The following is a 12,755-nucleotide window of genomic DNA, read 5'->3' as shown; positions in this document are numbered from 1 at the left end:
GTGTAATGTACACCACCAGTACACCACACTTTACTCATTACACCACACCTGAACCCCTGGTCCAGTTCTGAGCCTGCAAGTATAAGAAAGATATAGATAAGCCTGAGTAAGTTCAGCAGAAGGCCATCAAGATGCTTGGGAGCTGGAGCACCAGACCTATGAGGAGAGGCTGAGGGAACTGAACTTGTTCAGCCTGGAGAAGAGATGGTTTCAGGGTGACCTCACAGTCCATGGATACTCCATGAACTGGAGAATACAACCAGAGCTGCAACGGACATCTCGGGATGAATGATAAGTAGGTATAAAAGGGAGAAAAAACACAAGGACCCTATTCCCATATTAAGAGACTATAAACAAAGTTTCCTGCAGTGTCTTTGGGGAAAAGTTTGTATTTTCTCACTGGACTAAAATAAGGGTGGGTGCTAGGAATAGGAAAATTTAAACTTGGAGAGCGGGTGAGCAACAAAAAATTAAAATAAGACAAAGATACACTTTAGGTTTTGCTTTTTAATCTTTTTTACTATTCTTGTTTATTTGGGCTTTCAAAAAAGATAGTTAATTCATGAAGAAAAACCGTTGCTTTACTCTATGCTTTGCAACTGGCAAATTTTTAATGTTTTTGCAGATATAAGGAAAAATTAAGTGCAATTTTTTGAGAAGAAACCTTTGAAATTCACAACGTCTAGAAGTCTTTCAAAAAGATGCCTGTATTTATACACATTTGATAATATTCCAAAAAGAATAATACATTAAGAATATAATGACAAAAATGGTGATAATCCTGTGCTGCTTTACATGTACATTCATCATTTAGAAGTACAAACACATCATTTTCATCAAGACTTTAATATGGTTTGAAAAATGCAATGTGCATTGAACGTACAAATTTGCCAAATGAAAATGTATATGTATTAATCTACCTATTTCCAGTTTAAAATATTGAAAAAATGAAGGTAAATATACTGAAAGTAACAAGTCAAACAATTGACTGAAATTAATACAGCTAGTGCAATGGCAGAAGAACCTGGTGTGGGTTTTTCTGGGTCGATGCAGAAGAGACCATTCAGCATCACCAGATGTTCTTCTCTGTCTGCAATGACGTATTCTGAGATACTACAAAGGGTGCAGGTATCTTCAAAGTTAGACAGTTCCTGAGTGAGAAGACTCCTATAGCCAGCTCCCATTTTCTGCACTTTCAACCGCAGCATTTTTTGTCTCAACTATTCCATTAGCATTGCTTGTTTCTTCTAAAACTACTACTAAACTTGACAGAGTTGTGTGAGGCTCAAGCAGTTTCAGAAGAGGTATGTCCACCTTTCTCTCTTGAAAGACACGGTTCTGAATTGTCATCGCTAACATAGAGTCTATGCCCAATGATGAAAGTGGGGTATTCATGGTTAATTCATCTGGGCTCAATCCAGTGAGGTCACTCACCAGTGAAGTGATGTAGTCTTCAGATTTGATTGAGGCAGTACCCTGGACTTGAGTTTCCTCAGAGGTTTCAAGCTTGTTCCTGAATTCTTCTGACATAAGTGAAATGAAGCGACTTTTGAGTGAAATAATCCGAGAAAAAACATGATGCAATAAAGCTTGAAAATTTAATTTGGCGACAGCTTGCTGCGGGTTATTCATAAGTAAGCTCTTCCTGAGATACTCATGAATTTCATGCACTTGCAGAATGTCTATGCCCTTGGATTCCAGAATGTTCTGAATATGGTTTTGATTGAACAGTACACCAAGGTTCAAAGCACCCCAGTTAATGGATTGGCCTGAAAGCCCACGGTTCCTCCTGTAGAGGCAGAAGACATCCAAGAAAGAGTTTGCAGCTGCATAGTTTGCCTGAGTGGAATTTCCCAGAAAGGAAGTAACAGAGGAGTAGCACACAAAGTAGTCAAGCTCCTGGCCTGTGGTAGCCCAATGAAGATTTAGGGTCCCTGCTACCTTTGGGCTCAGCACTTTCTGAAAGTCAGCCAAGTTCAGAACTTCAAGACGGCCATCGTGTAAAACAACAGCACTTTGGAACACACCTTTGATTGGACTCCCTGCAAAGATGTTCGCAATGGACTGGAAAGCTTTCTCAACATCACTGGTCGAAGTAACATCACACTGCACAAACACTACTTTGCTCTCTTCATACTGCTGCTGCAAAGCCTTCATCTCTTCTTGCTTCTCATTGCTTGGAATTCTCCTGGAGAGTATTGCAATACACCCGCCTCCATTCTTAGCTATGAATTTCACTGTTTCAAAGCCAAGTCCAGTGAGCCCCCCAACTACTACGTAAACTGCATTCTGCTTAAACAACTTCTTCTGGGATTCATACAACGGTATATCTGAAAGCATGGTGATGTCCTTCTGTCTTCTCAGTACAGCAAGTGGGACAGATTTGCTGGTAAAATAGGACATCACAGAGTTCATTCTTGCAAAGTTCTCCGTCTGCTGAAAAACAGAACCTGATAGATGTCTAAACTGTTTCATATCCATGGAACTGATCCATGCATGCACAGTCTTTTGCAATTCCTTTAGAGATGCTTTCTGGAAAATGCTGCTAAGTGTAAGGGTATGAAAGCTGATATTTTCATGATCAATTCCACTGACATTCTGGATACATTCAGACTGTCGATTGCCACACACTATCACCACATCTTTAAGAAAGTACATGTGGGCCAGATCCTCCTGAGACAGTCTGTTTACTGGAGGAAGAACAACAAGGGCATTGCATAAGTTTATATACTGGAACTTATCAGGAGTGGGCCTCGCGAGTACTGTTCTCCAACCCATCTCTTCTGCTGCTGCAGAAAGAACATGGCACAAAACTGATGATGGCTCTGTAGAAATAATACCCAGTGTTCTGCCATGTTTCCCCTTGGGTAACCTCTGATTGAAGATTTCCCATGCAATGATAAAGTATGACACACAAGGGACATTCTGAAAGCATGGGAATTTCTTTACATTCAAACAAACTGTTCCTGGAATCTGAACTCTGGATGACGCAGCAGCTGGATAACATGAAGCCACATGATCTCCCACTTTAACTTTCTTCACATCGACACCTGTTGCTGTTACTGTGCCACTGAAATCAAGAGCTAAAAGTCTGTGTTTGTCTACTGCTTGTGAATTCCAATACAGTGTATTACCAAAGTTACGACTAGAAACAGTAATGGGAAAATAATCTTCTGAGTGGAGACATATTTTATCCACCCGAATTTCAACGCTCTGTTTTTCAAGCTGAGTGGCAGTGCTGGTGGATAATTCAGCAGACAAATCTTTTGCTGTGTACGGATCAGAAGTGAACAAAGTGAATGTTTCTGACTTCTGGAGAGATCTTATGGGTTGGCTGTAATCTGCATCTACAAAAGGTGAGCGTCTGATTTCAGCCATGTAAATTCTTCCTTGGCTGATGCAAATTTCTGGATAGTCCACACCTTTGTATTTGACAAGAACATCTGCTAGCACTGAGATGTCCAGGGAACTGGAAGAGCTGAGGTCAATCATCTGAAACGTGATTTCTGGAACTTCAACGACACAAGTTCTGGTCATGCCATACAATGCAAACCCACAGTTAATGTGGTCTACACTTCTTTCTGTGGTTCTGTAGGTGATAACTCTGACTGAACAGCGAGACGTTTTCTCTCTTAATGCCACAATAACTTGACGATAGGCTTCACAACACTTTGCCAATTGGTCTACCACTTTGCTTGGGAAATCTTCATTCAACTTTTGAATTCCCCACAGGAACAGAACTTCATCATAATCCTCAACCTCTGCTCTCATTTTATTCTGTGTGTGGCCTTCCAAAAGGGCTTCCCAGTCTTCATACGTAACATGTCTTGAATCAGGATGCAAATATTTTTTGAGCTGCTCAGCTATCCCAAATTTGTCCGCAAACACTAGGACTCTGGGCATAGCCCCTGGAGGTCCAATCATCTGTGAAGGAGAGACTTCTTTCCACTTGTTTTCAAACATGAACTCATTGTCTCTGGAAGATGCTTCCTTCATGAAAGTGATGGCAACGCGCTTGAGTTCAGCCAAAACGGAACCACGTTTGTCCATAAAGCATCCACAGACCTCTAGGCAGTTCCCAATGGATTTGCTTGTTCTCATATACATCATCATTTCTTCCTCCAGTGGTCGGAGCACTACCAGGCTGCCTATCCCAGAAGGAAAGCCTGCTCTGGACTGGAATGTCTTTGAGGTCATGACAGCCGTCATCTGCAGAAAACAATCGAGCAGCACTGGATGGATACAGTAGTTGTACATCTCTCCGACGGTCTCCTTGTTCACCTTTATGCTTGTTATAGCTTCCTTTAGTTCCTGGCAATAATGCACATCACTGAGCTGCCGGAATATGGAGCCATACTGAAAGCCAACCTGAGAGAGTGCTTCATAAACCTCCTCTCTGCTAACCACTGACCTGCATCTTTGATAGATGTCTTGGAAGGAAATGGTACTTTCTTCCACCACAGCTTCAGGCCTCTTTGTAACTTGGCCTGCAGCATAAACTGCATTGGAGGAAGAGAGTATCTCAAAAGCTGTCACTGCTTTTTGTGGACTCAGCTTGATACTCAAGACTTGGGAGCTCTGTGTGAGAACACATGGCGCAGAAAAACTGATACTCATCTGGCAAGCACTCAGAGGCACTTTAGGTCTTGAGCTGCTCATCACAGAGGCCAGACCAAGTTCCACATAAAAAGCACCAGGGACTAAAGCCACACCATTGTTCTTGTGCTCATATAAGTACGATGTTGTGTCATGAGACAGCAGGCAGCCAAACTCCATGTTTTCACTGTTTATGCCATAAATCAAAGGATGACTGGAGCTGACACCTCTTCGGTTTGCTTGTTGATGGATATCCAGACGGGCCATGAGTTTTTTGCGATCAAACTGATACCGTGGAATGGCCACTGGAACACTTTGATACCCATTATAAAAGTGCTGCCAGTTGGGATTATATCCCAGTTCAAACAGATTTCCTACCAGGGTGAAGAGTGTCTGATACTCTGCATCGGTTTGCAAAGAAGAGAACACCTTTGTGCCTTTTCCTAGAGTTTCCTTTATGCTTCGCTGCAATGCTCGGTGAGGACTTATTTCCACAAACATCACATTTTCCCTGTCTCTAGCTGCAGTTTTGATGGCTTGAGTGAAAGCAACAGGCTCGCGAGTATGCCGGGCCCAGAATTTGCCCTGAGCAAAGTCCTTTTCAGAAGCAGCCACCCCAGTCAGGGTCGAAATCACTTCAGTTTCCCCCTTCCGTTTTTCTAAAGGCTGTATGTTCTTTTCCAACTCCCCAAGTATCACATCCATGCTGGGGCTGTGGTACGCAGCTGGGACATTTAACACATGAAGAAAGATGTTTCTGTGGCTGAAGGCTTGAGCTAAATCTCTCCGGACAGCATCCACAGAGTCTGAATTCCCAGACAAGGTGCAGGAAACTGGGCTGTTGAAAGCTGCAATGCACACCTTTCCCAAGTAGTGATGCAGACGTTCAGCAATCTCTTCAACAGGAATGTTTCCAACCACCAACATCCTGCCACTGGCAGTCTTTGCCTGCAGCCTGCTCCGGTGATAAATCACTTTGACTGCATCTGCCAGGGAAAGGTACCCAGCAAAATGCGCAGCAGCAACTTCCCCTACTGAGTGGCCAACAACAGCATCTGGCTTAATACCCCAGTATTTCAGAAGGGAAGCTAAGGCAACCTGCAGGGTAAAAAGCAAGGGCTGGGAAAGCTCTGGATTCAACAAGTCCTTTGGGCTATGACCTCTTGCTGGCAGGAGGCTGATGGGAGCGTGTTTCCGAAAAAGTGCTTCTATTTCCTTACACTTGTCTCTGAACACTGGCTCTGAGCTCAGCAATGTCAGACTGAACTCCTTCACCATTACACCATTGCCACAGAACACAAACACCAGGCGTGGTTCCACCTTTGACATGGCAAGTTCAGTGCTTGCTGCCAACATAACCTCTTGCTGCAAGTGCTGGAGAGAATTTGTGACAAATGCTTTTCGGTACCTGTAGTTGGCATGGCTTCGTCTGCAGGCAGATGTATAGGCCAGGCTTGGGAGAGTTATGGAGTTTCTTGTGTTCAGCTGGTCAGCTGTATCGGCCATTGTCACCTGAAGGGACTTACTTGATGCTGCGGACAGCAGAACTAATTCAAGGGGCCTCTTAAAGGCAGGAAGGGGCTCTAGCTGCTTAACCTGCCTGACTACAACGTGAGCATTGGTTCCTCCAAATCCAAAGCAGTTGATGCCAGCTACTCTTCCATACTCACTGGATTCTTCCCAGGGCTCTACAGCTGTGGGAATTGCAAGGTGTAATTTCTCTGTATCAATGCTGCTCGTCTCCTTTGAGTAGTGCAAGGACGGAACAATCTTTCCATGATGCATCATCAGAAGCACTTTGATTAACCCTGCTGCTCCAGCAGCTGATTCAGTGTGGCCAATATTCCCTTTCACTGAACCCATTTTCAGAATGGAAACTTGTGAAGACCTGTTTTTACAAATGACACTACCTAGGCTTTCAGCTTCAGTAGGGTCTCCAGCAGCAGTTCCTGTACCGTGTGCTTCAATGTACTGCACAACTGAGGGATCAACATGAGTTTCATAAATGCTGCGCAGTAACTTCTCTTGCTCTACTTGAGACGGTCTTGTGATTGGAGTTATGGACCTACCATTCTGATTTACTGCACTGATGTTTATAACACCCCAGATTTTGCTGTAGTCTTCCTTTGCCTGTGTCATAAAGAGGTAAAATTGTCTTTAATAATCTCATCCTTTCTCTGTATAGGAGAAAACAAAAAAACCCAACAAAACCAAGAACAGACAGAGTACAATACTAACTTTTAAATGTGTGATCCCTTTCCCATGGTAGGGAAAGTGCATAAATGCTTAATGCTTAATAAGTGCTTCATTAATCTTAAGCTTGAATTGGAAAATATTTTCTGGAAAAGTAGTTATTAGAGCAGAAGGCACAAAATTCAGGTAAGCAACCAGTCTTATTTTAGGCTCCTTCACAAGCAGTCTTACCTTTTTCAGTGGTTTGAGGAAAACAACACCACAGCCTTCTCCCCTTCCATAGCCGTCTGCCTTTTTGGAGAAGGGTTTGCTTATTCCCTCTGGAGAGATCATTTTTGCTTTACTGAGAGATACAAAGGTGCGGGGATCTATTATGCAGTTCACTCCGCCACAGATTGCTGCCTCACAGTCCCCTGGAGTAAAACAGAAACATACTCATGTTGAGATGTCCAGGATGATAGACAGAAACAGTAGCAATCCTAATTTTGTTGTCCAGCATCTCTTCAGTCCCCTTACCTGATTTAATTGCTCGCAAGGCGTAGTGCAGAGCAAAAAGAAAAGATGAACATGCAGTGTCAATAGTCAGTGATGGTCCAGTCAGGTTAAATGTGAATGAGACCCTGTTTGCAGCAATGCTCATTGCTGTTCCTGTACCATCATAATGATTTATGTCATTCACTGCTCTGCTCGTTACGATTTCATAGTCTCGATTCATAAGACCTGTAAAAATATCAAACACATGTCACATTAACCCAAGCAAACAAAAGGGATGTACAGCTCTAAACCTGAGAGTGCGTTTTGGTTTTCTGTTTTAATAGTAAACTACATGGCATCAATGCTCCTATGGTGAAACTTTGCTTCAATGCAAGTCAGTGACAAAACTCCCAGCAATTCCCCTGGACCCAGCTTACACAAACAGACCTAAGACTTGAAATTTCTACCTGCATAGTAAATGACAGGCCTTTCCTGATGGCTTAGCTCATCATATGATGCAGTTAAGCTCTGTGCAGCCTGCTTAGGCCCCTGTATGTCAGTTTGAAAATGGTGGAGTGGCTGTTTTGGTTTCGCTATGGGAATATAGATTAAGAAGTTGCGATGAGGAGAGCTGGGATATAAATGTACAACACATTAGTGCCAGTTCCTCATATGTACCAAGTCACAGCATAAGCTACATCCAATGCTTTTTATTTATCTTTGGTTTGCTCACTGTCATCCAGTAAGTAAGAGAGAAATAGAAAAGAAGAACAGGGCCTCTGGAGAGGAGTTGTGTCCTCCTTCTGAGAAGACATATGCTTGAAATACAGTGGATCCTCAGCTCCACAGGCATGTGTGGAAAATGCAGTACATCTACTCAGAGAGCAAGGAATAGTCTCCTCTGTGGAAGAAGAGCATGTTTCAGACTCAAAGTTAATCTAAAGAGTTTGCCCCTGTAGTTACACCAGCCTAACTACCCCAGAAAACTCCTCTTAAAAGAGACACAGATTACGCCAGCAAACATGTGCTGTTACTCTAGCTCCTCAACCAAATAAGCAGCTGGACAAGTGCCCCTTGGTAGCATACTAATATCTGCATGAGGATTTCTGCTGCTTTAAAAGGATCTTAGCCCCCACAACACCTTAAGAAGTGTTTTACTGGAAAAGTATACTGGAAAGAAGTGTAGGCCTGGCTTGAGAGTATCATCCCTGGGAAGGATTGGGTACATGTACATATGAAGCCATGTACATATGAAGCTGTTTCCTGCTTCAACTTCAGTGCCTGACACACTAAGAGGAGCACCTAAAACAGATACGTGAATTATATAATGAACTTCTGGAGTAGCCTAGTAATCCTTAGCAAAAATAACCAGTAGTGTCATAGCACAGTAGCCTTTAGTTCTCCAGCGCTAGATATGTATGTAAAGCTTATGAAGGAGTGCTCCAATCTTTGTGGGGTTCAAAGGGACATTTTTCACCATGAAATTTTCATCTTACCAACAAAAACACCTGTTTTGGTGCCACTGACAGCTTCTACAGGGACTCCTGCATCCTCCAGGGCTTTGTAGGTGCATTCTATCAGTAACTTCTGTTGTGGATCCATGCGTTCAGCTTCCAGATCATTAATCCCAAACAGGTGGTTGTCAAATGAATTAAATCTAAAATACACAGACCAGAAAATGGTACAATAGATATACAATATGCATTTATTTCTAGACTCAAAGTACACATTTTTTGCAATTTCATGAAAAGCAAAGCAGTAAGTGGTGCTCAGGCCACAGTTCCCATTTATGAAATTCAGAAGAAAATTGTTATAGGCCAAGGAAGGTTTATGTCCCACCACAAAATATGTATTTTTATTAATGATTCTGCATTTCAGAGTTATGAGCCCACCCCTAGAAATTATTATTCACTTGATTATCCCACTAGTAGCAACAGGACAATTTGCAGAATGAGACTCCCTCTGCTGTAATGTGGTCTTAACCAACAAGTTTTAAACAAATATTGTCTTCTGAATTATTGTAAAGTAATACATAGAGATGCTTTACAATTTAAAACCAATAAGTAGAGGATCAGCTCAGATGCTTCCAAGAAATGCCCATACTTCTCTAATAACAAATTCAAAATATCTTATATGTGTATGTGTCTCTGTTTATCTTTAAGAAATCTTCAAAGTAGGTCCACACGTACAAACAACCAAGCCCAGGCTTAATCTTGTATCACAAGATCAGATTTGCATGGTCTTCTGTCATTTCTTGATTTTAGTGGTGAATTCAAGATCTAGCATGGCACTAATCACTGAAGTAATTCTGGGTCCTACGACTCAAACCTGCTAAGAATTATTCTCAGGAGGCAATAAGATTGCTTCTGTGCTTGTGAACTTCTCATTTGAATAAAGGTCTACAGCCTGAGGATTTACGGTGAATGTGGATTTAAAATAAAAGATATGTATGTTGATCTTACTGTAATTTGCTATTCTTCATATTAGTCATAGCCCCCATACAGCTGTACCCACATCTCTGGGATAATTTGACATGAGGGCACAAGTGAAGGGATGCACACTGTAGTTTATTCCTCCAGATTTTCTCTTTACACTAGTGCCTTTAGCTCATACTTGTACATACTTAATCCCTCAGTATTATGGAGGTATTACTCAGAGTAAAGAAAAAGTTTCCTTTTTTTAGGACGTGACAGTATGAGCCTAGAGAAAAGCAAGATTACTATGAAATTATGAATAGTTCTGGTTTACAAGAACTATTAAATTAGCATAAATTAAGCATACAATCCCCTTCTTGACTATCTAGCAAAACCAGACCTTCTTACTTTATCTCTAAATTGTCACCCCTAAATGTGAATTAGAGCTACTTATCCTGCCAAGCACAGGGATTAGGTCCTGAGGTCCAGAAAAGCTGGCTAACCTTCAGGCTGAAACTGGAGGAGACTTACCAGGCAGTTCTTATGGCTCAGAGTCCACACTCTGTCACCTTCCTCCACGGTCCATAGTACTACAGACAGTACGAATTATTTGGCAGGCTGGAGCCCACATCAAATCCAGTATATCCCCCCTCATGCATAATGCATGTGTACTTCTGTATACCCGAAATGCAGGCACTTCCATCACATGCCAGGTGACATCTCAGCATGTAGTGGGTACGTACATACATGTTCGACTATATAAAAAAAGGTCCTGTGTGTTCCCAGCCATGTACGTACGTGCTTAACACAGCCTGTAACTAAATTTGCTCATCAATGTTACACACCAGGAATGCCTAGTGTTTGACAACTGCATGTTCATCACGTGAGATAAAAGAAAGCCAGTTCCTAGATCCCACTTATAAGCTCTCCCTTTGGCTTACACCCTCTGAAAGGCTGGACATGTTAGTCTAAGTACAGAAAAAAAATCGGTGGCACCACATAGTAACAGACTCACTCATTAAGAAGAGCAGCTCGTGTTGTACATATTTTTCCTGGCTTGTTATCATCCGGATCATACCACTCTTTGGCATTAAATCTCTCGGGGGGGATTTCTACTGTGCAGTTTTTGCCTTCCTCCAGGACTTTCCAGAAATTGTCAATTCCATCACCTGTTGTACAAAGGTTTTAAAGTAGATTAAATTATGTGCTCCCCCTCCCTGTGCAGACTCAGAAATGCACACTCAGTTACAAGGAACTCCCACGTATAAATCTAGGCTGTTCAAGTACAATCACCAGAGGAAGAAATGATCTTTCTTTGATGAGAGGAAAATGGAAAGGCATGACTGATCCCTTCACTGCTTGCCTAAAAGAAAAGGAACCCCACAAAATCCTTAACCTACTGCTATCCCCATTTCCCAACCATCTCACTGCATCTACTATATACATGCATCATGTCCTCAATGCCCACACAGGTACAATGAGGTCTTTCTGTATCTGTACAGCACCACTGCCCAGGCAGCTCCACTGGCAGCAAAAGGTCATCTCTGGACGTTAGCTCTTTGAAGACAGACTGAGCTTACAAATACCAGGAAAGTGCCAGAGGCATTATCCTTTGTCCCTAACACTAGAAGCGCATCTAAATCAAACATAGAAGTATGTGTATATTCAATGGTGACAGAGCCCAACACCTCACTACTGGACTGTGAGGGACCCTGTCCTTACTGGTTGAGATCCAGAGCTCCAGCTCCAGGCCCTGAGGATATGTCTAGGCCTTCTTCTTAGCCCTGAAACCAACTAACATGGCATCCACACAGTGGCCCACGTTTCTCCCCCAACATACGCAGTGGCCGCGCACCCACAGGCACTCTAGAAACAGTCCCTTGCAGGTGCTGACCTGTGGCATGCCCAAGCACTGACCAGGAGAATGTGGGCCAGAGCTGGGCTGAGGACTGTGCTAGCTGTGACTAGTGATTGCAGGACAGCATTCCCATCTAAGCCCTCCCACAGTTAGTCCACCGTCATAGACACAGCCTCAGCCACTGGCCAGACATGGGGTAGTTGAACAGCTCCCACCACTCAACGGCTCTTTTGAGGCAAGTTCAGAATGTAGTTCTGAGCATGCACAGTGCAGGATCAGAGCACATGCTCACTTACTGCATGGCGAGATAATTAAGAACAACATTTCCTTTTACTGGCACATCTTACGCCAAATTAGGATTTAATGCATGCATTCATGTTTGTTCAGTTAGCTATGGGCCATATAGTTATCCCTGTACCACATACACCTGTTGAATCTTGGTCAAAATGAAGCCTGGAACTGAAATATGGTGAGGCAAGAAAGAAAACAAGCAAAGCAACAAATTCTACAGAAGTAAGGGAGGAACATGTTGTTTTCCTCCACCTCGACATGAATGAGTGACCATGCTTTTCAATGTTCACTCAGCAGCCTGCTTTGCTTTTACACAAAACTTACCTCCAGGAAAGTTGCATCCTATTCCCACAATAGCAATTTCATCTCCAATCTCGATCTCCATCGCCTGGGCTGCTTAAAACAGGTGTAAGAGTCAGCCAGCTCAAACAATTATGCACGTATCATTAAATAAATATTAGGTTAAAAGGTGAACCTTGCACAGCAAAGGTTCGTTAATCTTGAATGATCTATTTTTCGTTGCCATGAGAAATGACATTCCCTACAGATGCAAATAGCTGCGTGCTATCTTTCTTGTTGTCTCTACTTTTAGAGGAAAATCCCTGACTAATTCCCTCATTCACAGACACTTCCTTGCTACGGTTTAACCTGTGCTACTGCCATCGGCTGATCTGCTCTTGAGCCTTTCCCTAGATCAGTCCTGCTTCACTTCTTGCGTTCAGAAGTGAACTGTGCATTGACCAAGGCACACTTTCATCTCTATCATCTCTATCCTATTCACAAAGCAGATCTCCCAAACAGACTCTGCAAATTACCAGTTAAAATCGGACCACCTAAACAGGCAACAGACGATCAAGTAGCTGAAGGAGCAAAAGGTGGGTCTTCCACACTCTGGAAAAGAGCCTGGAAAGAAAAATCTTGTTCAGAGC

General features: G+C 42.7%; 1 protein-coding gene across 1 annotated transcript; it reads right to left on the bottom strand.

Moving 5' to 3' along the window:
* Positions 1 to 637: 637 nt before the first annotated feature.
* On the bottom strand, positions 638 to 12,226 carry LOC129203672 (phthioceranic/hydroxyphthioceranic acid synthase-like). The gene is made up of 6 exons (XM_054818492.1): positions 12,151 to 12,226; positions 10,693 to 10,846; positions 8,760 to 8,920; positions 7,306 to 7,509; positions 7,021 to 7,202; positions 638 to 6,726 (listed from the first exon to the last, which is right to left on the bottom strand). The coding sequence occupies exons 1-6, from the start codon at positions 12,209 to 12,211 to the stop codon at positions 1,168 to 1,170; spliced, it is 6,321 nt and encodes a 2,106-aa protein (XP_054674467.1). The 5' UTR covers positions 12,212 to 12,226; the 3' UTR covers positions 638 to 1,167.
* Between the last annotated feature and the right edge of the window lie 529 nt (positions 12,227 to 12,755).

This window comes from Grus americana, chromosome 2 (genome assembly GCF_028858705.1).
Source record: "Grus americana isolate bGruAme1 chromosome 2, bGruAme1.mat, whole genome shotgun sequence".
In the NCBI taxonomy this organism is placed as follows: Eukaryota; Metazoa; Chordata; class Aves; order Gruiformes; family Gruidae; genus Grus; species Grus americana.
This window is presented reverse-complemented; position numbering and strand designations above follow the sequence as displayed.